Genomic DNA, 21211 nt, shown 5'->3' on the forward strand with positions numbered 1-21211 from the left:
GCTATAAGAGTAGCATTTTACATAGACTTGTGTGGAAGGAAATTTGGGACCGAGAAAATTTCCTCGTTATAACCGATATCTCGTTATAGCAGTGTTCATTATACCGAGTTTCCCCTGTACTGGCCACCAAAACCCAAGTTATGATGATTAGAGAAATACTTTCTGACGTACACATTACTCAAGATGATACCATTAACTAATTTGTGTATGGCAGTAAGCTTGATTAATAGAGGCCACTCAATTCAACTTCTGCCCAGGCACACATAATGTTGACTCCTTGGTACTTGTTGGAACTTCAGACAACAGGGACAGTAGGGTAAGCTGGCCAACACAGCATACCTACGTTTTATGCCACCTGCAAATGACATACACTAAGCACTGTTGATAGCAACAAATTTGCAATCATTTTGGTCAGATCAACAGAAACTTCAAAGCTCTCAACTTGCATTTATGGGGAACAGAAAAATTAAGGTGATTATTTCAAGTAGCCAACCATAGAGCTCTTTGAAACAAGTGAATACTAAGAGAGAATGGTCTCAGTTTCACAAAATACCAGCAGTCTGTTCTCTTTGGACCACTTAATGTTACAAAACAGACTGGAATTCTGTACTGTTTTTGGTCAAATTACACTGTGAGAAAAATCGCTAAAAATGGGCATACACAGTAAATGCAAGACTAGGTGATTAGAACAAAGTGAAGGAAACACATAGCTTTGTGCGCAAAGTTTGTATCCCAGAATGTATACTTCGTATTCCTTGCACCAAAGTAACAAAAGAATTCTTATGCAATGCAGACATACAAACACAATAAATAGTCTTAAAACATTGCAATTCATACTTGTTTGGAAACAGGTAAAAAAAAAAAAATCAAACACAAAGTCAGTCAAGCACCCCTCAGTGGAAAGCGGGTCATGTCCAATCCTAAAATAAGCGCTTTTCAAACGAATGGAGGCTATGAACACCACCTTCCACTTGAGCTGAAGGAGATCTTCTCTCAAAGCGTACTTCTCCGGCATACATCTTCTCTCTGTGAAGTAAAAAACAAAACGTAAAGACAGTAGAGGACACTTTCAATCACTCATCAGCAAACTGCTTTCAGGAGGAGTAAAAGTAACTGCTCCCCTTTGATGTCATTCTTCACACTGCCAAAGAGTTATGTGCTTTATTACAGGTGGTAAAAATTAGACATCCATGCTAGAACATGCTTAATCACAGTACTTTATTTGAAAGATCAAATATGTCAGACTTAAAACTAGAAATGTTGCTATGGCGACTGGTATGCCTCGCCATAATGCATTGTTCTCCTAATAGGTCTATAGTCCAATGTCTTGGCAATGTGTGATGACAGTTTCACATAAACTGACTGAATATTAAAATGACAGGTTTGTAACAAATGTGTTGAATGTTCACTTTCATTGAACTACTTTTAACTGGAAGAATGCTTTACTATTGCTTAAGAGTGCAGGTATTTTGGGATTTGAGGATTTTTACTTGACCTTTGACCCTTTGATAAGTTTATGCATCGAGTAATTTTCAAGGTATGGAGAAAAAGTGTAATTTCAGTATTGAATAGCAAAATTTTAGCATTTTAACCTGGCCTTTGACCCTTGACCTTTGACCCTATAACCCTAAAATTCCCAAGAGAATCACTTTCAAGTAGAACATGCATAGATATGTACTAAGTTCCATGATGATACCTTGAGTCACTATCAGTGAAATGAAATTTAGCACTTTCACTTGACCTTTTAGCAAGAAACTTTCAAGCCAAATCCCCTTCATAATCACTGCCATTCAGTACATGCATATATCGTCGGTTGAGAATGATAAGGGCGTTAAGCTGTCACAAAACCCATAGTGTTCGACCTTTTGACCTTTGACCTTGAGCATGTGCACCCAAATGTTGATAGGCACAACTTCGCTTACTTATACATATACATGCCAAGTTTCATTAGGACACCTCGAACAGTTTTTTAGTTACGCTGTCCACAAAATTGATTACGGACAGAAGGACGGATGGACGGACGGACGGACAGACGGACGGACAACCAGAAAACATAATGCCTCTGGCGACACTTCGTGGCAGAGGCATAAAAAGAGCAAACTAGAATGCGAAAATGTGCATACTATGGAAAAATATTACGTTTTTAAGAGGACCTAATTTTCATTTCATTTCACGACACACTATAACAGAACCATAACTCTCAATTCTTTCCTAAACTGTTAGCAACAAATTCTAGTATTTCATTCAAAAGTTTATGTTAAAGTACAGCTTGTTATTCAATGAAATATGATACTTTTTCTTTGTCTTATAAATATTGTCCTGGAGAAAAAGCAGTGCCAAGCATGGAATTAGAGCATAAAGGAATGTTAGACATTCCATCATAATACTTTAGAACCCAACCTGCCTTTTCATGGATTACAAAAATATTTCGCTATTAGTATCGATTACACTTTCCTGTTGCTTCTATTGACAACAGATATTTCCAAGACAGATATCAAAGCAATTATTGCTACTTCACATAAAGTCTTGTATAAACTCCATATTGAACCATTTCTAATGTGACCTGAAAAAAAAAATAAAAAACAAAAACTGAAATGATTAACAAGTTGAACAACTGATTGGTTTGTTGTGAATGTGTTTGTCCAAAAATAATGCTCTAAAACAACTTGTAACTCTTCCAGATTGAAAAGAAAATGAAAAAGCAGATGAACTTTAAGAGCAGGCAAACTGTGAGATTTATCTGAATAATTCTTCATGCTGGTTGCTATGCTGTTATGATTTCATTTATTGTGCAAAGAACGATATGGCACACTTCAATGGCCACAAAAATGTCTCTTCACTTTTCCATAAAACAGCATCTGCAAAAGTCTGAATTCTGAAACGTCATGTATTTCAAACAATATATTTCATTGTCTAACCAGGTAATTTCTGTTATACCCCTTTCATATTGGCATCCTCGGATGTCATGCCAGACTCGAGTCTGGGATGAACACGGCGTGACTGCCCTCCCAAATCCTTATGTAAACACGAGGTACAGCCCGTAATACCCTTTCATATTGACTCAAACACGGCACAAACTCGGCACACGTTTCCATAGCAACCCGCTCGGGACACGGTCCCATGATTACTTGCGGACAGCTTCCCGCGCTTTTTTCATGAAAGTGACAGTCTGGCTGTCCCGCGCTTTTTTCATGAAAGTGACAGTCTGGCTGTCCACCAAAATGCCGAATCCGGGAATTTTTCCAAATGCGTTACAACAATACATACATTTTACAGCTGACAGCAATCAGTACAGTGTATGTATAGCCACTGACGGTAGTCGTCAGTATATTCATGTTAATTACTAGCGCAGACTGACCCAATTCTAAACAGGTGCACCTAACTGCCTTCCAATTTTACACGTGAAATGAGTGTAAAAATTGTTTAGACATAAATAAAACATAAACTATATTATTTTGCAGTCAACACATATCTCATTTTTTTTAATTCAATAACTCGTAATACCCTTTCATATTGACTCAAACACGGCACAAACTCGGCACACGTTTCCATAGCAACCCGCTCGGGACACGGTCCCATGATTACTTGCGGACAGCTTCCCGCGCTTACAGCTGACAGCAATCAGTACAGTGTATGTATAGCCACTGACGGTAGTCGTCAGTATATTCATGTTAATTACTAGCGCAGACTGACCCAATTCTAAACAGGTGCACCTAACTGCCTTCCAATTTTACACGTGAAATGAGTGTAAAAATTGTTTAGACATAAATAAAACATAAACTATATTATTTTGCAGTCAACACATATCTCATTTTTTTTAATTCAATAACTCGTAATACCCTTTCATATTGACTCAAACACGGCACAAACTCGGCACACGTTTCCATAGCAACCCGCTCGGGACACGGTCCCATGATTACTTGCGGACAGCTTCCCGCGCTTTTTTCATGAAAGTGACAGTCTGGCTGTCCCGCGCTTTTTTCATGAAAGTGACAGTCTGGCTGTCCACCAAAATGCCGAATCCGGGAATTTTTCCAAATGCGTTACAACAATACATACATTTTACAGCTGACAGCAATCAGTACAGTGTATGTATAGCCACTGACGGTAGTCGTCAGTATATTCATGTTAATTACTAGCGCAGACTGACCCAATTCTAAACAGGTGCACCTAACTGCCTTCCAATTTTACACGTGAAATGAGTGTAAAAATTGTTTAGACATAAATAAAACATAAACTATATTATTTTGCAGTCAACACATATCTCATTTTTTTTAATTCAATAACTCGTTGTTCTTACACATTTGATACCTCTGCAAGTCGGTAAACAATTTGCAATGGCATGCAATATACGATGAATGAACGATCATTGTACGTTGACAAAGCACACACGTGTAACTGTATGCATACTAGCGCGCTCGCAATTGTATTTATCCGAGATTTCCGGTTCCGGTTGTATGCTGTGTCCGTTCATATTGGCAGCGTCTAGCACGAACTTCACGCCGCGTTCATCCACTGTTCGTGCTGTGGTCACGCCGAGTCGAGCTTTCATATTGACAGTGGTCTGGGATGAACATGGCACGTCCTCCGGAGGACGTGCCGTGTTTTTGGCCAATATGAAAGGGGTATTATACTTCAAGTTTGCTGACTTTACCTTCAAGACATTTGTGAAAACAAGATATTCAATGGAAAGCCTTATAAGACACCTTGTCGTGTGATGACACAAAGAATCACTCTATAATGACAAGGTTTAAAGGTAATAGTGTAATACCAGAAAGTGAGATAAAAAGAGGTTGCCAGCAGGAAAAGACGAGACCAGCAAACAGACACACGATTAACATGCAAACATTGGCAACAGCAAGAAGGTGCATGATCACATGGTTCTCACCTGAGCTTTATGAGACTGCGAGCCCCAATATCTTGGCAGCCATGTTGGATACCAGCGATGAGATAGGGAACAAACTTCTGGATGGATCCTTTGTCTACGATAGAACCAGAGACTCCTTGAGCCACCTTCAGCTTGTCCCGGTCACTGCCACCATGAGGGAATAAACTGAACATTAGCAACTATCACCTGGAAGTTAGTTGCAGATATATCATACTACTTTGTAGTTTGAGCGCTTGGTATCTTTGCTACTGACTGAAAATTACAAGCCCACGTGGTTATCTCTGTGACACTTTCATCTTATTTCTTACACATTCCAATGTAATAGTAACAACATTTTTCAACACTTGCACAACAAACAATCAGCTCAATAATTCTATCAATTTGCTGCGAGTTTAATCAATTTTATCAAATCATAAAACTAACCCTAACCCTATTTGGTACAAAAACACTGTGACACTGTGTCAGCCATAACGGGGGCTTCCAAAATCAGAAAAGATGATTCAATTGGTTATGCAATGAGTCAGGTGCAAATCGTGCAATGCTATGTCAGTGCATAAATCAACTTTTGTAAGACATACTAAACCTTCAAGTTACGGCTGAAATAGACATTAGCATACAAAACAGTACCCAAACCGAATGGGTCTACAATAGGGACAGTATGTTGTTCCCTTTATGTCAGTTATTTCAGTCAGTTATTCCTATCACTTCACTCATCAAGAGACCTAGCAGGTCTAGCGCTCACTTGAGTATCATGTTTCACCTTCCACATACCGGTATTCTTACAGACAATTACCTATGAAGAACACGGCAAACTTTGGAAGGCCAGGGAGGTACGGTGTCTATTTGTATATTCTATCACACTGTTGATAATACCTTCAAGTTTGTTAATAGGAAGTGTGATTATGCATTTTCAAAAAGAAAATTGGACCCTAATTTGGTACTGGGCCCAAACAGGTCACCCCTGGATCTGCTATAAACAAGGTCCCTACATCCCCTGGGGCCTCCAAAAGAGGCATGGTGCCCATTTGTACTAATACACACTAGTATTTTATCAGTCTAGCAACAATAACTGCCAAACGAGTGACAAATTTGACCATGCATTTTTGAGCAAAAGATGAATGTGAAGATTTCCACTATTTTCACCCTTCCCCCCGGCTCTTTAAGAACAGGGGAACCCAAGGATGTGAAAAAAAAAATGAACATGATCATGCACTAAAAAAAAAATAAAACAAAATGATTACTTACAGCATTTTAGCTCAATCATTTCTGGTTTTATAGAATAATAATCTAAAAAAAAAAACTAGATATATCGCTACAGCGACTGATATGCCTCCGCCATAATGCATGGTTCTCCTAATAGGTCTATAGTACAATGTCTTGACAATGTGTGATGACAGTTTCACACAATTGGCAAAATATTAAAATGACAGGTTTGACACAAATGTGCTGAATGTTCACTTTCCTAGAACTAGGTTCAATTGGATGAATGATTAAAATGTCAGAGTGCAGGTATTTGGGGAACTGATGATTTTTACTTGACTTTTGACCCTTTTATAAGTTTATGCATTGAGTAATTTTCAAGGTATTGAGAAAAAGTATAATTTCAGTATCAAATGGGAAAATAGCATTATCTAAACCTGGCCTTTGACCTTTGACCTCACAGTTCCAAAGAGAATCACTGTTAGATTGAACATGCGTAAATATGTAAGTTTCATGATGATACCATGAGTTACTTTTGAGATATGGAGGAAAAAGTGCAATTCAGCACTTTCACTTGACCTTTGACCTTTGACCTTTTGGCAAGAAACTTCCCACAGAATGTATATTGGGTAATATATGTATACATCAAGTTAAAAAAAAAAAACCTTTAGGCATTGCATAAATATAAGGAAAGTAGTGATATTTTGAGGAGTTGACCTTGACCTTTGACCCCTGACCTTTGCACCATGACCCCCAACTTCCCTAGATAATCACTGCCCATTGGAACAAGCATATATACTAAGTTCCATGAAGATACCTTGAACCATTTGCGAGATATGGAGAAAAACATGAATTTTCAACCTTTTTTTCACAAAATAACCTGTGACCTTTGACCTTTGACCCCGTGACCCTAAAATCCAAACAAAGTATTAACCCCCCAGGATATACCCTCATACCAAGTTTGATGTAAAACCACCACACGGTTCTTGAGATATCGCCAAAAACAAAACGGGACGGACGTACCTACGTACGTACGTACGGACGGACGGACGGACGGACGACCCGAAAACATAATGCCTCCGTCCACTTCGTTGGCGGAGGCATACAAAATTCTAATTTGAAGGTTCTGGGCCCCCTGGGAAACCCCAAACTGGAGCATGGCGCCCATTTGTAAAATACATATTCTATCACCCTAGCAAAAATACATTTGACCAATGGTCACCAATGCCTTTCCAAGAAGGAGATGAAAACGTGAAAACTGGTGCCCAATATGTTCAAAATTCTATTTCATCTTTTGAAGATTACCTATTCAGGATTCTAAAATGGTTGTCAATGCCTATTACATTAAAATCAGGGGAGAGTAAAATGTACAAGACTAAACTTGTCTAATGTGTACCATGCATTTTCTTTAATGTGTCAATGTGTGTGTGTATGTGGAATCCCTGTAAAAAGAATAAGTTCAATGAAACATGTGAAAATGTAAGTTACATATCAACAAGTGACTAGAATTTGGCTCACCTGAAGTATCTGCTCGCTGAAGAACTGTTTTGCTCCATTGCATCCAGAGAGCCCATGCCTCTGTACTTTTTCAGTCGGACGCCGTCTGAGAAGAAGTATTCACCTGGAGCTTCTGTGGTTCCTGCCAGAAGACTTCCCATCATAACTGCAAGAGAAAGTTATTGTCAGTGGTCTCTCTGGCTGGCCATTCAGGGTGTTCAAACACAAAAAATCTATACTAGAAAGGTATAGCTATACCAAAATGGTATGGCTATACAATGAATTTATACATCTGAATGCTGACTAACAAAACGACGTACGTATAGCGAAACGACTGTCAGAGCATTGTTTCGAACTACAACTTGAAACGAATCAGCATTCCATCGTGTCCATTGTGCGTCTGAATGTATGGCGACCATAGAACAGTATAACTGGGCAGGGCTTAATGGGAGCGCGTGCGAAAGGTGACCCTATACCTGTCACTCATGACCATAACAGCATGCGCAAAGAGAAACTGCACATCTATACGATGTTTTCCAGAATGGTCGAAATTAGAGTCTGAATGGTCTGTCGGCTATACGATAGTCTTTATACGTTGTTTCTTTATCGAGTTTTGGTATGAACTGGCTTGTCGTCCGAACAGGGGGTAAGTTGCAACCTAACCCATATCTTCCTTAAATGAGTTATTGTTCGAGGACGTTTCAAGGAATGAGATCCAAAGGCCTGTGGGCAATGACATGTGTTTCATTACAAGAGGGCAATTTGAAAACTTCTATTAGAAATCAACTCGGTGACATCTGTTTTGCCTATCTCATACAGTAGTCAAAAGGTGCATATACTCAGACCTGTACAGGCCCCCTGCAGGATGAAACAGAATAAAACCAAACAAAACAGAACACATAAGAATAAGTGATGTCATAAATCTTGAGTACCAACCTGTAGAAGCCCCTAGAGATAAGGCCTTCGTGATGTGACCCACAGTTGTGATACCTCCATCTGCAATGATGGGAATGCCATATGTGCGTGCAAACTGGGCAACCCTGTATACTGCCGTGCCCTGAGGGCGCCCCACAGCCATCACTGCAAACAAAAAGAAAGGAAACGATCACATTGTTACATGTATGTTGCAGCAACAACAAAAGAAAAAATTGTCACAATAGCCAAGTAAATGCTTTTTAATTTGCAGCTTTCATTAAAAGCAAAAACAACAAGAAAACAAAGCACAACACTTCGTCTGCCTCGACATCTGAGCTTAGGCTGACTAGACAACAACCAAAACCACAACACTGACAAAAACAACACAATAAGGAAATATGCAATCACTCCGATAAAAAGATCACGATAGGAAAATATGCACACAAATTTCATGTATTGTGTTTCTCACTTTTTTTTGTTTTGTTTTGCCACCCTGGTCCAATGATGACTGAATCATTCTCATGCCATGATTACTCCTTACACTACAAATACATTGATAAGATGACGGCACAGGTAAAACATTGGAAAGTAACATGCTTGGGATATTACTACCACAGAAAAACACAGAAAAACGATATAATCATGATTGCATACATTATGCACTATGTGTTATGCACTACATAAGCACTGCCAATTATTAATCATTAGTTATGCCATGATCATGCAGCCATCCACTGTCAATCACTAAGCTGTGTATATATGATGGCACAAACTGGTTTGGTGGGAAGTCTTCCTCTTTAAAGGTATTAGCCCACATTTGTAAACCTGCAGCTATTGGTCTCATAGTCAGCATGGAGTTTGGGTATGATTGCAGTAACACCTGTGCAAAATTTCGTTCCAATTAGTCCATTACTTTCATAAAAATAAATGAAAATGCACCGTATGCATGCGTATAACGCTCGCTAGCTCCGGTCCACGTACGTACTACATGCATGCGATACATGTGTAAGTTACATGTACGTAGCTAGCCCGCGCTCGTAATTCGATTTTGGGTCGGGTTGACCCGGTTTGAAAATTGATTTTAAAACGATGATTTTCTCTCTTTTATCGAATGGTATAGACAAAGAGCAACAGGTGAGGTATGTTACTGTTATAACTTGTACTTGAAGTCATATTGGACCTGTTTTATGCAGTTTTGATTTTCGTGGGTTTGCAAATGTGGGCTAATACCTTTAAATCTCATGGCAGATCTATCATGAATCACTCACTGTTCAATCAGTCAAATTTGGGATGTACGAAAAGGAGGTTTGTGCGTCATTTCTCCTACATGGAATATCCAGAATATCCCACTAAATTAGGGTTCTTTTTGTTTTTTATGCTCTGATTAACTTTTTCATCAGCTACACCGTAAGTGTTCTCATGATTTGCTTGTAATTTGAGCATAAAGACACTGATACTACTGTGTATTAGTGCAGCTGCAGACACATGAAGAAAGCTTCAATGGACCTGGGGGGCGTTTCATCAACGAGTTCGTCGGAGTTTTCACCGACAAATTTGCTATCAGCCAATCAGACGCAAGGATTTCATTAGCTTTTAGCAGTTGTCAGTGTAAATCCTTGCGTCTGATTGGCTGATAGCAAATTTGTCGGTGAAAACCTCCGACGAACTCATTGATGAAACGCCCCCCTGGTATCGCTATGGCAAAGTCAAAGCCTCTCATATGTAATAAGAGACTAGGGGGGTCTCACGATCATCCCCTCATCCCAGTCTGGCAACTTCATCTTTTGCACATTCTTTCAGACTATTACCTATGAACATTGAAAACGGGGGGGCAGTTATGATGCCTCCCGGGGGCATGTTGTCTCTCAAACTGGTGGACATATCTGCTTAAAATTTGACTATGCATTTTGAATCACTTCTGGTTCTACAACATATGATTTGAAAAGATTTCTGAATTTAGGGGCTTTGTCTTGCCTCCCCACCCCCCCCCCCCCTTCTAAGGCATTGTACCCCTGGAAGTCCCTAAAGTGGGGAATGGTGCCCATCTGTGCAGATACATATTCTGTCAAGCCAGCAAGTTTGCCAAGTTTTGGGAAAACTTGACCATGTGTTTTACAAAAGATAAACGTGTTAGAACTGGATATCAATATTGCCCCCCCCCCAATGCCCATCTTCCAATTTGCCAGTAACCAAAATACTTACTTGCAGTTCCAACTTAGCTTGTCATTTAGCAGTTTGGAGAAGATTTGTAAAGATTTGGTGCTTCCCCCCACCCCAGCACTGTACCCAAGGGGCCCTCAAGAGGTTATTGGTATCCATTTGTATAAATGTATATTCTTTTACTCAAGCAATATAGTACCTGTCATGTCTGTTTAAAATTTGATCATGCATTTTCAAAAAGAACTGAAAATGTAAAATTTGAGCTCCACTTTGGAACCCCTCTATTAGCTATGAACAAACTTGAAGCTATGTTCATCCTGGTACTTACTCATAGCTCTATCACTTCTGCCTCTAGAGAAGACTATTTCAAAAGATTCCTTAATAGTGGAGGGGGAGGGGTGAAATCCTATCACCCCCCCCCCCCCCCCCCCCCCCCCACAAGTGATGCTACCTGCGAAGTTTGGTGAAAATCTGTCATGGGCTTTCAAAGTTTACATTGTCACAATGCATGAAGGACGCTGGACACCAGAATGATTGCAATAGCTCATTTGAGACTTTGGCTCAGGTAAGTTAAAAGTCTTTGCCTTGTGATCTGGAAAGTGCTGTTACAACATGAAGTGATTTTGTGCTCAGAAAGGTGCTATTAGGCATTCCAATTTTTTCACAATGAACTCAGCGCTTGCAAATGAGCAGCAAAAATAAATCATACATTGTTTGTTTTTTGTTTTTTCCTACACACTGAACAGGCATGGCACATAAAACTACATATTGAAGAACGAAACCTTTTCAGCCAAGTTATTACAATAGACACGCTCCTCTTTATTCATGAAGCTTGGATAAAGATATCTCACAAAAGAGGTTACAACATTAAACAGGCAAATAGGCAAAATATTTTCTTAGCAAAATATAATTTCATGAAGAAAACCACAGTTCTGTTTAAAAAAAAAATCAAGCACAATTCTGAGAAATTAAGTGATACAGACAAACCTGTCTATAACGGCCACCCGGAGAGACAAAAAAAGTGGCCTTTGTAGACTCAGAGGGAATTGTTTTTTAATAGTGGTCATACACGGCAGGTGGCTGCTATAGACAGTTGGTCGCTAAGACAGGTTTGAGTGTACATCAAACTTTCACAAATGCCTATTAATGTTATGGCTACCATTTGTCATATGCTACAGGTTACATTTTGATTTAAATGAATATCACAAAGACACATAGGGAATGAATTAAAACTCATGACTATTTTTGTAAGATTTTCATGCTTTCCTTCTCTTGATTGAAACTGAAACAGAATGAGGCAGAAAGAAACAAAAGAAATAATGCTCTGAACTGTGATCACATGCTTTGAAATATACAGAAAAACAAAAATTCTGGCAGGAATATAAATCTAAATGTGTGAAGGCAGCAAGTATGTCTTTAGTGCAGTTTTGCATCTCTCATATTTACTTGCTCCTCATGTTAAATGCTTAATTTCTGCATCAATATTCCCCTTCACTGCAACCAAATGAACATACACCATGTCTCCTGCCTACATTGGAGAAAACTCTCTCTCACTTTTGTTCCTGTCTTTACCTGCCTATCAAAGGGAAAGAGTTAAGTTTTCAGAGTTGAATCAGTTGACTCACTTCAGTGTCAACCATACTTTTTGTATGTTTTCTGGCAAATCAATGTAAAGAATGTAAAGAATGGACAAATATGTAAATTACTCAGGGAGCACACTGTGTAACCAAAGATGTCAATCCATTCATCAAGAAGCATGTAGTAGAGTATAGTAAAAATGAAGTAAATAACTAGGAAGAGGAGCTGGCATGAAAAGATAGTAGTATTGTGATGATGCATGACAATGAAAAGATTATGTGACGATGCATGACAATGAAAATTGTAATTGCCAGAACTACAAAGAACTGTGCTCATTGCCAAAGTACTTAAAGAAGCAGATATTCTCTTTGTGGTTACACGGGGACGCACAGAGAAAAAAAAAAAGCATCCACTACTCTCTACACTGTCATGCTCTTTCAGTTTCCTTGTCTGAGGGAAAGAATTGGTTACCTGGGACAGTATGCTTGCTGAACCTGGCTTTGCTATATGCGTGTGTGTGTGTGTGTGTGTGTGTGTGTGTTCCACCCTAATCCCCCAATATAAAAATGAACCTAAGAAATGAGGGTAAAAATTCAAACAACTGAATTTAAAGACTTGAAAAGAAAAATAGACAGACATGGGAATGGCAAACAGGTGTACAGCTATGATATGTGGCAGATGATAACTACTAACAAAAATAAAAACAAATACAACAAAGCAGTGACATCAATACAACACATATGCTCTACTTTGTTGTATGGACATTGCACTATCACAATATGATGAAAGGCAACAGACTTACAGGTAGATGTTAGACCGCCCTCCAAGCCACGAGATGTGGACTGGTTTTGGGATGCGGACGCTTCCGTCGCAAAGGTAGAGGAAGGGGTCCATGAGTGGTTTGTTATTTGGGAAACGTGTGTTAGCGATTACACAAAATGTTAGAGGAAAAAAAAAATGAAGAAAAGTGAAGAGTGAGAATAAGATTGGTGAGAGGGAGGAAAGGAAAGGAGGGAAGTATTAGTTTCTACATCAGAGAATTATTAGTCTGTACATGGCATTTCCTGGAACAACTGAATGACACCGTCAAACATTCACACAATGACAGACCATTGAGAGTGGGTTGGACCATGTAATGATGGGTGTATTACCAGCAGCACACAAGTGACATGATTAAAGTAAACAGTAAAAGTCACACACATTACACTACTTGTAAGTCGGTTGCCTTCTACATCATTCCTTTATGACAGAACATTGTTTACATTGTTTAAACATCAAAGACTTCAGTATCATAAAAAGAATGTAGTTTGGGGGCAAAGAGGATATGCAAAAAGGAAAATAACAAATAACAAATAAATAAATAAATAAATAAACCATCCTTGATTTGACAGCTTTTTTTTTTGAGTCCCTGCTAATTGCTTGCTTCAATCTGGCATCCACTAGGGCATGGACAATGTAGATTTGCCAAAAACTCATTCATTCCACAACCTCTCACAATGTCCTTTACAGATTCTGTTTACCCTCTTTATCATTCTGAAATACTTCAGAGCATTTACACACCTTCAGGAGAGGGCAAAATTTCCATCACTAAATTTTGATCAAGACAAAAAATGTGGACACGGAATTAAACTTCTTTGCATGTTAAAGTCACAAGTGATATGTAGCAACCAACAAGATTAGCTCTGAATGAGGTGATTCCATGGAGGTGACAGATGTCCCACAGCCTGATTCATCCCAGGTTGGTAGCAGTGCCCAGGAGTAAGAATTTGGGAGGAGGAGGAGGAGGAGGAGGAGGAGGATCCAGACATGATGGCTAGCAGGCATTTAAGAAGAGAACCCGAAAGTATTTCCAAAGTATTTCCTCACATTGTCCATGTAACTAAATGGTTGTTGGAAAGTCATCTTGATTGTCCTAGTCCATGATTTCACCACTCCTGGGCCCCATTTCATTTTACCACTCCTGGGCCACCAGGATAGCAACTCTTGGTGGAATGGCAACTTACATAGTAACAGCCAATCAGGAAGCTGGATTCTTGTCATTACAATGACAATTGCCATTCCAGCAAGAGTTGTTATCATATTAACTTTTTATAAAGTGGGGCCCTGGTGTGATCCTTAATGTGTCCATGATATGCTGCTACAATCAGCCATTTTCAGCAGAATTTCGCTTCCTTCTTGAATGATTCCTTGGACACTCCCAGGTTTGTCTGCAGTCAATACATAGACATTCACAGTAATGTCCCAGGAAACCATGCAGAAAGAATGATGACATAATTTGTTTCTACATCATCTCCTTATTGTCGGGGCTCTAGTGGACACCAGCTCTTGCCAATGACATGACCCTAATTAAGTTCTGTTGCACTACTCATTGACCATCATTTTCATTACAATAAAAAGGAAGTCTGTAGGCAGGAATAAATTTTCTCTAGCACCGAAAACATGCAATTCCACATAATACTTTCAAATCTTAATTTCACATGTGATAGATGTGTCTCTTTAAGATTTAAAAAAAAAAAGTTGTTGAAAATTTGTCCATGCCATCAAACACATACGCAGCAAAAAAAAAAAAGAAAAAAAAAAAGAAACTTGAGATACGCCATATTTGATGTATTGTGCAGACATGATTTATATGTACATACAAAAACTCACTAATGTGCAGTAAACATGCTTGTAAATTGTATGCGTATGTTTAGATGAGTACATTGGTGCATGATGACACTGATGTATGAGTAAACAGATGGCTCTCTGCATTGCCATTAACGGTACATGTATAATGTACATGAAAAGCATGACAAATGAGAACTAGAAATATCTGTTGCCAAGCAACAAAATCCCCAGAAATGAATCCCCATCTCATTAAACATTAGGGACTAAGAGATTTACAATGGAAGAGATCCATGATGGAACTGCATACCAAAGGGAAAAAAAGTCAAAAAGTGTGGCCAGCAGAGTACATACAAATCAGCCACCTACTGTAAATATGACCTTTCATCCTATAAAAGACGGAACACTGAGGGCAGCGTCACCAAAAACAAGACGTGTCTAGATTTGACAATCATAGACCCACAAACAAAATTCCAACAACACCTGTCACAAAATGTAACCTGTATGGTGCACAACACCAAAAGTTACAGACAGCTAGATTAATTGATAATGCAATTCCACATCAAATTTGAACAAAATCTGTTCAGAAATGCAGCTGAACAGGCCAGACACAAGACACCAACCAAAATATGCTCTTTCACTGTAAAAGGTAGAATACTGGGGGCAGCATCACAAAAAAAAGACAACAACTAAGAATTGGTGCAAATAAATTACTGACAAAGATGTTTTCAATAGGCTCTACATAAACTTGTCTCATGTGGGCAATGTCTTCTTAATCTCTTGCTTTCAATTGGGGCTGTCTTATTTCTTTCACTGCCAACACACTGAACATCATACAGAGAGAGAAAGAGAGAGAGAGATACACATACACTGTAAGATGCAAATAAACACACTGACACACAAAAAAAGACACAGAAAACAGATAGTAGTAATCCCTTAAGTACAAGAGAAGCACAGGTTACAAGTAGCTCCGCCCATAATGTTACCTTCAGTAGAATTTGAAATAATATCCGAAATTTGGTTGATACTCATCTAAGTTTGTCATTTTTGTTTCCCTGTTGCTGCTTTAGGCTGATTCCAAATTCTCATCTTAGCTTGCACTAGTAACAATAGTCCAACAATGTTCCAATGCAGTTTCTCTCTGATGCAACTCACCACACATAATTGGTGGCATAGTGGCAGGAACTATACAAAATGCAATAGGCATATCCTTTGCACATACTGGAATACAGGATGCCTTAATCTGCCTTTGCACAGTGTGACAAGACCTTCACTACAAGGGAGTTCTCATGTGCACATGCTTGATCTCCTATTCCTACATGAAGTTAACAAGATGAATAATCCCTTTCTCAATGTTGCTCACATGTTCACTGAAATTTAAGATATCACATTCACTACGATGAAAATGATATACGCCTTTGTAAATAATATCACATCCAAACGAGAACAAAAACAGATGCAGCTCAGGGCTAATTTTGACCTAAATAACCCAAACTAGAAATGTCGCTACAGCGACTGGTTATACCCCCGCCAAACAACATTTCATAAGCTTTGGTCAAAACAACATTTCATAAGCTTTGGTCAAAAAACTGAGGAAGTAGTTAAATCCGCAAGATCTTTCCTTGATCTTCTGCCATTAATATGCCGTTACCATGGCAACGTACTTTCGGGTACTGTCGAAAAATGCGTCTTGCACATCTACAACCAAAGGCACACATCTGTACCAAGTTTCATGGAAATTGGGCAAAAACTGAGGAAGTAGTTTGCAACACAAAATTTTCCATCATTTTGGCTGATAATATGTGAGCTGTTACCATGGCAACATACTTTTTGTCACTGTCAAGAAATGTGTCATGCTGACCTATATCCTAAGACAAACATTCAATATGAATTCCATGAGAATTGGAAGAACACTGATGAAGCAGTTTTGCCATGAAGCATTTTGCCCTATATTTTACCAATAACATGCCGTTACCATGGCAACGCACTTTTTGCCACTGCGGAAATATGTGTCTTGCACATTAACATATTCAGATGAACAACTGTACCTTATTTCATAAAAATTGATCAAAAACTGTGGGAGGAGTTTGCGACGCAAGATTTGTACCCATTTTTGCCCATAATATGCCGTTACCATGGCAACGTACTTTTGGGTACTGTCAAAAAATACGTCTTGCACATCTACAACCCAAGGCACACATCTGTGCCAAGTTTTATGGGAATCGGTTGAAAACTGAGGAAGTAGTTCGCGACGCAAGATTTGCAACGGACTGACCGCCCGACCGCCCGACCGCCCGACCGCCCGACCGACCGTCCGCTGATTCCTACATACCCCCTTCAAACTTCGTTTGGCGGGGGTATAAATATGTGTTTTAATTGACCATGCGATACGCTTTGGAATGATGGTACAAGTTGAGAGGCCTACATAATAGCTCCATGCAATAATCTAATCATGCCATGGAAGACATATCAAAGCCATGATGTACAATGATGTCAATATTACTACAGGTATTACTCCACTTGTACATAGCCCTTATGCTGAATGACAGTGGAACTTGGAAAAAAAAAATAGTGTGGCACGTAGCTTGCATTACACACAAAGTACCTAATCAAAAAAAGGCATCACTAGAATTTTCTTTGACATTCTTTGTTTTGTTTTTGTTTGTTTATTGCCTCTTCTAGACCCTGTTGTGCAAAAGAGATGTGACTAGTGTGAGTTAAATCATTATTACCCTCGCCAAGGAAGGTTATTTTTCATCAGCGGTGGTTTGCCTGTTTGCAAAATAACTCACAAAGTTGTGAACAGATTTGAAAGAAACTTGCAGAAAAATTTGATGACACAAGGAACAGATGATTAAATTTTAGTAGTGATCTGGGAATTTTTATGAATTTTTGAAGTATTTTTTATTTTGGCAGATAGAGTAAATGAACTTGGGAGTTCAAGCTGCACATATTTGAGGTTTGCATACATGCTCTAAAGCATGTGCTCTGCTTGGGAAAGGCGCCACTTAGCTGGAAGCTTATGACATAAACAAAAGGCCTTTATATTAGGAAATTGGGTGATTTTAAGCATGCATTTGTAATGGGTGGAAATGAGCTCCTTGGCAGAGGTCTGCATTCTAGGAGTGCTTTGCTAGTTTCAGTTGAAATGTCATGGTGTGCTTGTTACATTGCATGCTTGAAAGAGAACATTTCTGTCCTCCTTGAAATGTTCCACACACAAGGCTTTTTATCTTTAAGAAATGGTGAATATGATATAATCTACCCACAACCTGTGGTACATATCTTCTTACCTTCTTGTGTAATACAGATTGAGCCACTCCCCATGCCAACCCTGAGAGCATCCACTCCAGCCTGAATCAAACTTTTTGACTGGGCTACAGTTACAACTGAAGAAAAACACAAGATGGATCTTACATTAACACGGGGAAAATTGGGGCAGACATATGAACTAGTTCATGATGGCTACAAAGACATATGACTATGACAGAAAGAAGGTCAATCTCTGCCTGCTGCCTAATCTCTATTCATATTTCTTTATTGGAAAATCATGATTGACTTTGTCACAGAATAAAATCAGGCAACAAATCTGACAATGCAAATTTCAGGGCTGCCTAACTCTGCAAATGAACAATAGACTAATGCATAGAGTCAAAACACACGCACTGATCAAAAATTTTGTAACTGCACATTCTAAGCATACTACACGTAGGTCCTATTATAGGAAAAATGTATTGGTCTGAATGCAGGAAAAAAATACTATATATAAATGGTCAAAATATATCAGTTGGTAGCTCTCAAATTTTGAAATACAACATTGCTCTTGAAACACATAGGCCTGAATTCACGAAGGCGGTACAAATGAAACCATGGTTTAAACCATGGACAAAAACCATAGAGCGCCAAGTGTCACACGGCATATTTCGTTACGAAATTGGTCATTTCGTCCACAAAATGACCGTTTCATTAAACGAAAATATCATTTCGTGGACAAAATGTTCATTTAGTTACAAAATGTTGTCATTTAGTTACAAAATAATCATTTCATCGACGAAAGGACTGAGTTCGTAACAAAATATTCCATGCGACACTTGGCGCTCCATGGTTTTCGTCCACAGTTTAAACCATGGTTTCATTTGTACCACCTTCGTGAATTCGGGCCATAATGAGCAATCAAAAATATTAAGTTGTTTTTCTAAAGATCTGATTGACGAAGAATACAGAACTTTTGACTGGATGTTTCTCTCAGTCTATATCACCAATTGAACATCCTGTGTGAACAACAGTCACCTACAGCTACTGAATGGATTACACTGATTTCTCAACCTCATATGACATGCATGAAATTATTCTAAATACCAAATCTAAAGAAGATATCGATTATGCATGTTTACTTACCATTACCACCAACAACCTGGAGAGAAGGATATTTTTCCTTCATGTACTTGATCATGTCGACCTGGAATATTGAGTTGCCTTGTGAAGAATCCTGAGAGGCAGAGGAGAGAGCCAAGATATACAAGTTTCAGGACTGTACACAGTGATGGAAATGGGGATTTTCAAAAAGAGTCCTGAATCAGCACGGAGCACAAACTGGTATTCTGGAGTTGAACACTCAGATAACCTACATCCTGCCAAGAAATAATATGCTGTGATTCAGGATGTAACATGGTAGAGATTTCTAAATTCACTTATTTTTGGTAAAGTCTGATAGTACTTGTGGTGTCATGACAGACTTGATAATCCCTAGACTTTCAATCTCCATGTGCAGAGTTTTCAGGAGCTTCTTCATTTGGCAAGAAGACTATTTCAGAGCCAGGATAATTGATGTTAAAATTACTTTCTGGTGACTTTTTGATGATTTGAGGTTAGGTCAACAGTTTTAACACACAAACTAGAACCCTGGGTGCACAATGGGATGAACAAGTGTTCACAGGACACAGCTGCTATCAACTCCTGGATGTATAGAAGGACATTATTAAGCAAATAATCAACGTTGGTGAAGGTGAAGGGACAAACTATCACTTCCGACGCGATCTGGATGTAGCTATCTTTCCGAAGCGCAGCTGAGGAAAGATAGCGAACACATTCAGATCACCAAGGAAGTGATAGTTTGTCTCATTTCCTGAAACCAAAAGTTGATTATTTGCTTTATACCCTACATCTAGGGTCCTAGATATTCCCATTTTATTCCACATCTGAAACCATTTTAGCTGTCTTTAGGTATCCTCAGGGCTTGCCCGGCTACACGTAGTTTACTGTAGACATATGGGCATATAGATGACAAAACAACGAATTTGCTCCGCCCCCGCGCGTGGCACCAAAATAATAGTGCGTTGCACTGTGGTCTATCACTTGACCAAGGTCAAATGATAGACCACAGTGCAACGCACTTTTATTTCGTGCGTACTCAAAATTGTAAGTTATATCACACGTAGGGACTGTGTGAAATAAGAGATCAGTGAAACAAAATGACTATCATCATAGAGTGTAACGAACTTTTCCTCTCAGGTGATGTGATAGGCAAAACTGTGCTTTATCACGTGATCAGCTCTTGACCAATCCTATAGCAAGATTCTTAGTATGTGGAATATAACACAAAATATGACTATTCCTTGGGCTTCCTTTCGCTCTGTCAACCGATAGTATGAGGCAACATCCAGAAAGATGAATTCATTCAATATCCCTTTATTTTTCAAGAGCAAACTGTTATCTGTTACCATTTATACCAGTTATTACTAACTTTTTTTAGCTTTTGACAATATATGGAGCAAGTACCATATTTCCCACAAAAATTTGATGGCACAATCACTATCAAAATCAATAAGCATTAAAGGTGACAATATGTAGAGAGGAATGCGAATAAGGGGAACCAGCTTACTGGAGAGAAAAGTACTGCTTGATCTTAGATTTTGCATCGATGACTACATTGCATGAATAAGACACAGAAGATAGAAACATAAATGTTTGTACATGCAATGAGCGGTATCATTATTACAAGCTATCTCTCATGAGGTTAGGATGAATCAGATATTCGTTGAGCTGGGGACACTTACAAGGATCACCACGTCAACCCCAGCTTGGACCAAGAGCTCCAATCGATGTTTGTCCTCTTCTCTGGTGCCTATGGCTGCCCCACACAGCAGCTGCTTCTTGGAGTCTTTGGATGCTAGGGGAAACTCCCTGTGCTTCTTTAAATCAGTGCGTGAAATGAGTGACACCAGCTCATCTTTTTCATTCACAATGGGAAGTTTGCCTAAAGTTGATGAGAACATGAAAATAGGAGGGTTCAAACACATACAAATGTAAGTCCTCGATAATTACACAATGTATAACATGAGCGCATTAGCATGCCAACAGGCCAGTTTA

At 38.9% G+C, this 21211-nt stretch overlaps 1 protein-coding gene across 1 annotated transcript in view; it reads right to left on the bottom strand.

Annotated features, from left to right (window-relative positions):
* Positions 1 to 713: 713 nt before the first annotated feature.
* LOC139738043 (inosine-5'-monophosphate dehydrogenase 1b-like) overlaps positions 714 to 21211 on the bottom strand; it is a 44727-nt gene continuing 24229 nt past the window's right edge. The window contains exons 7-14 of the mRNA XM_071648706.1: positions 20899 to 21098; positions 19241 to 19331; positions 18136 to 18231; positions 13041 to 13100; positions 8522 to 8665; positions 7607 to 7751; positions 4889 to 5032; positions 714 to 1026 (exon numbers count right to left, since the gene is read on the bottom strand). Coding sequence (XP_071504807.1) covers positions 921 to 1026; positions 4889 to 5032; positions 7607 to 7751; positions 8522 to 8665; positions 13041 to 13100; positions 18136 to 18231; positions 19241 to 19331; positions 20899 to 21098 — 986 coding nt within the window. The 3' untranslated portion in view covers positions 714 to 920. The remainder of the gene's footprint in view (positions 1027 to 4888; positions 5033 to 7606; positions 7752 to 8521; positions 8666 to 13040; positions 13101 to 18135; positions 18232 to 19240; positions 19332 to 20898; positions 21099 to 21211) is intronic.

This window comes from Diadema antillarum, unplaced genomic scaffold (genome assembly GCF_040938485.1).
Source record: "Diadema antillarum isolate AM-2024a unplaced genomic scaffold, OU_Dant_1.0 seq00000720_RagTag, whole genome shotgun sequence".
In the NCBI taxonomy this organism is placed as follows: domain Eukaryota; kingdom Metazoa; phylum Echinodermata; class Echinoidea; order Diadematoida; family Diadematidae; genus Diadema; species Diadema antillarum.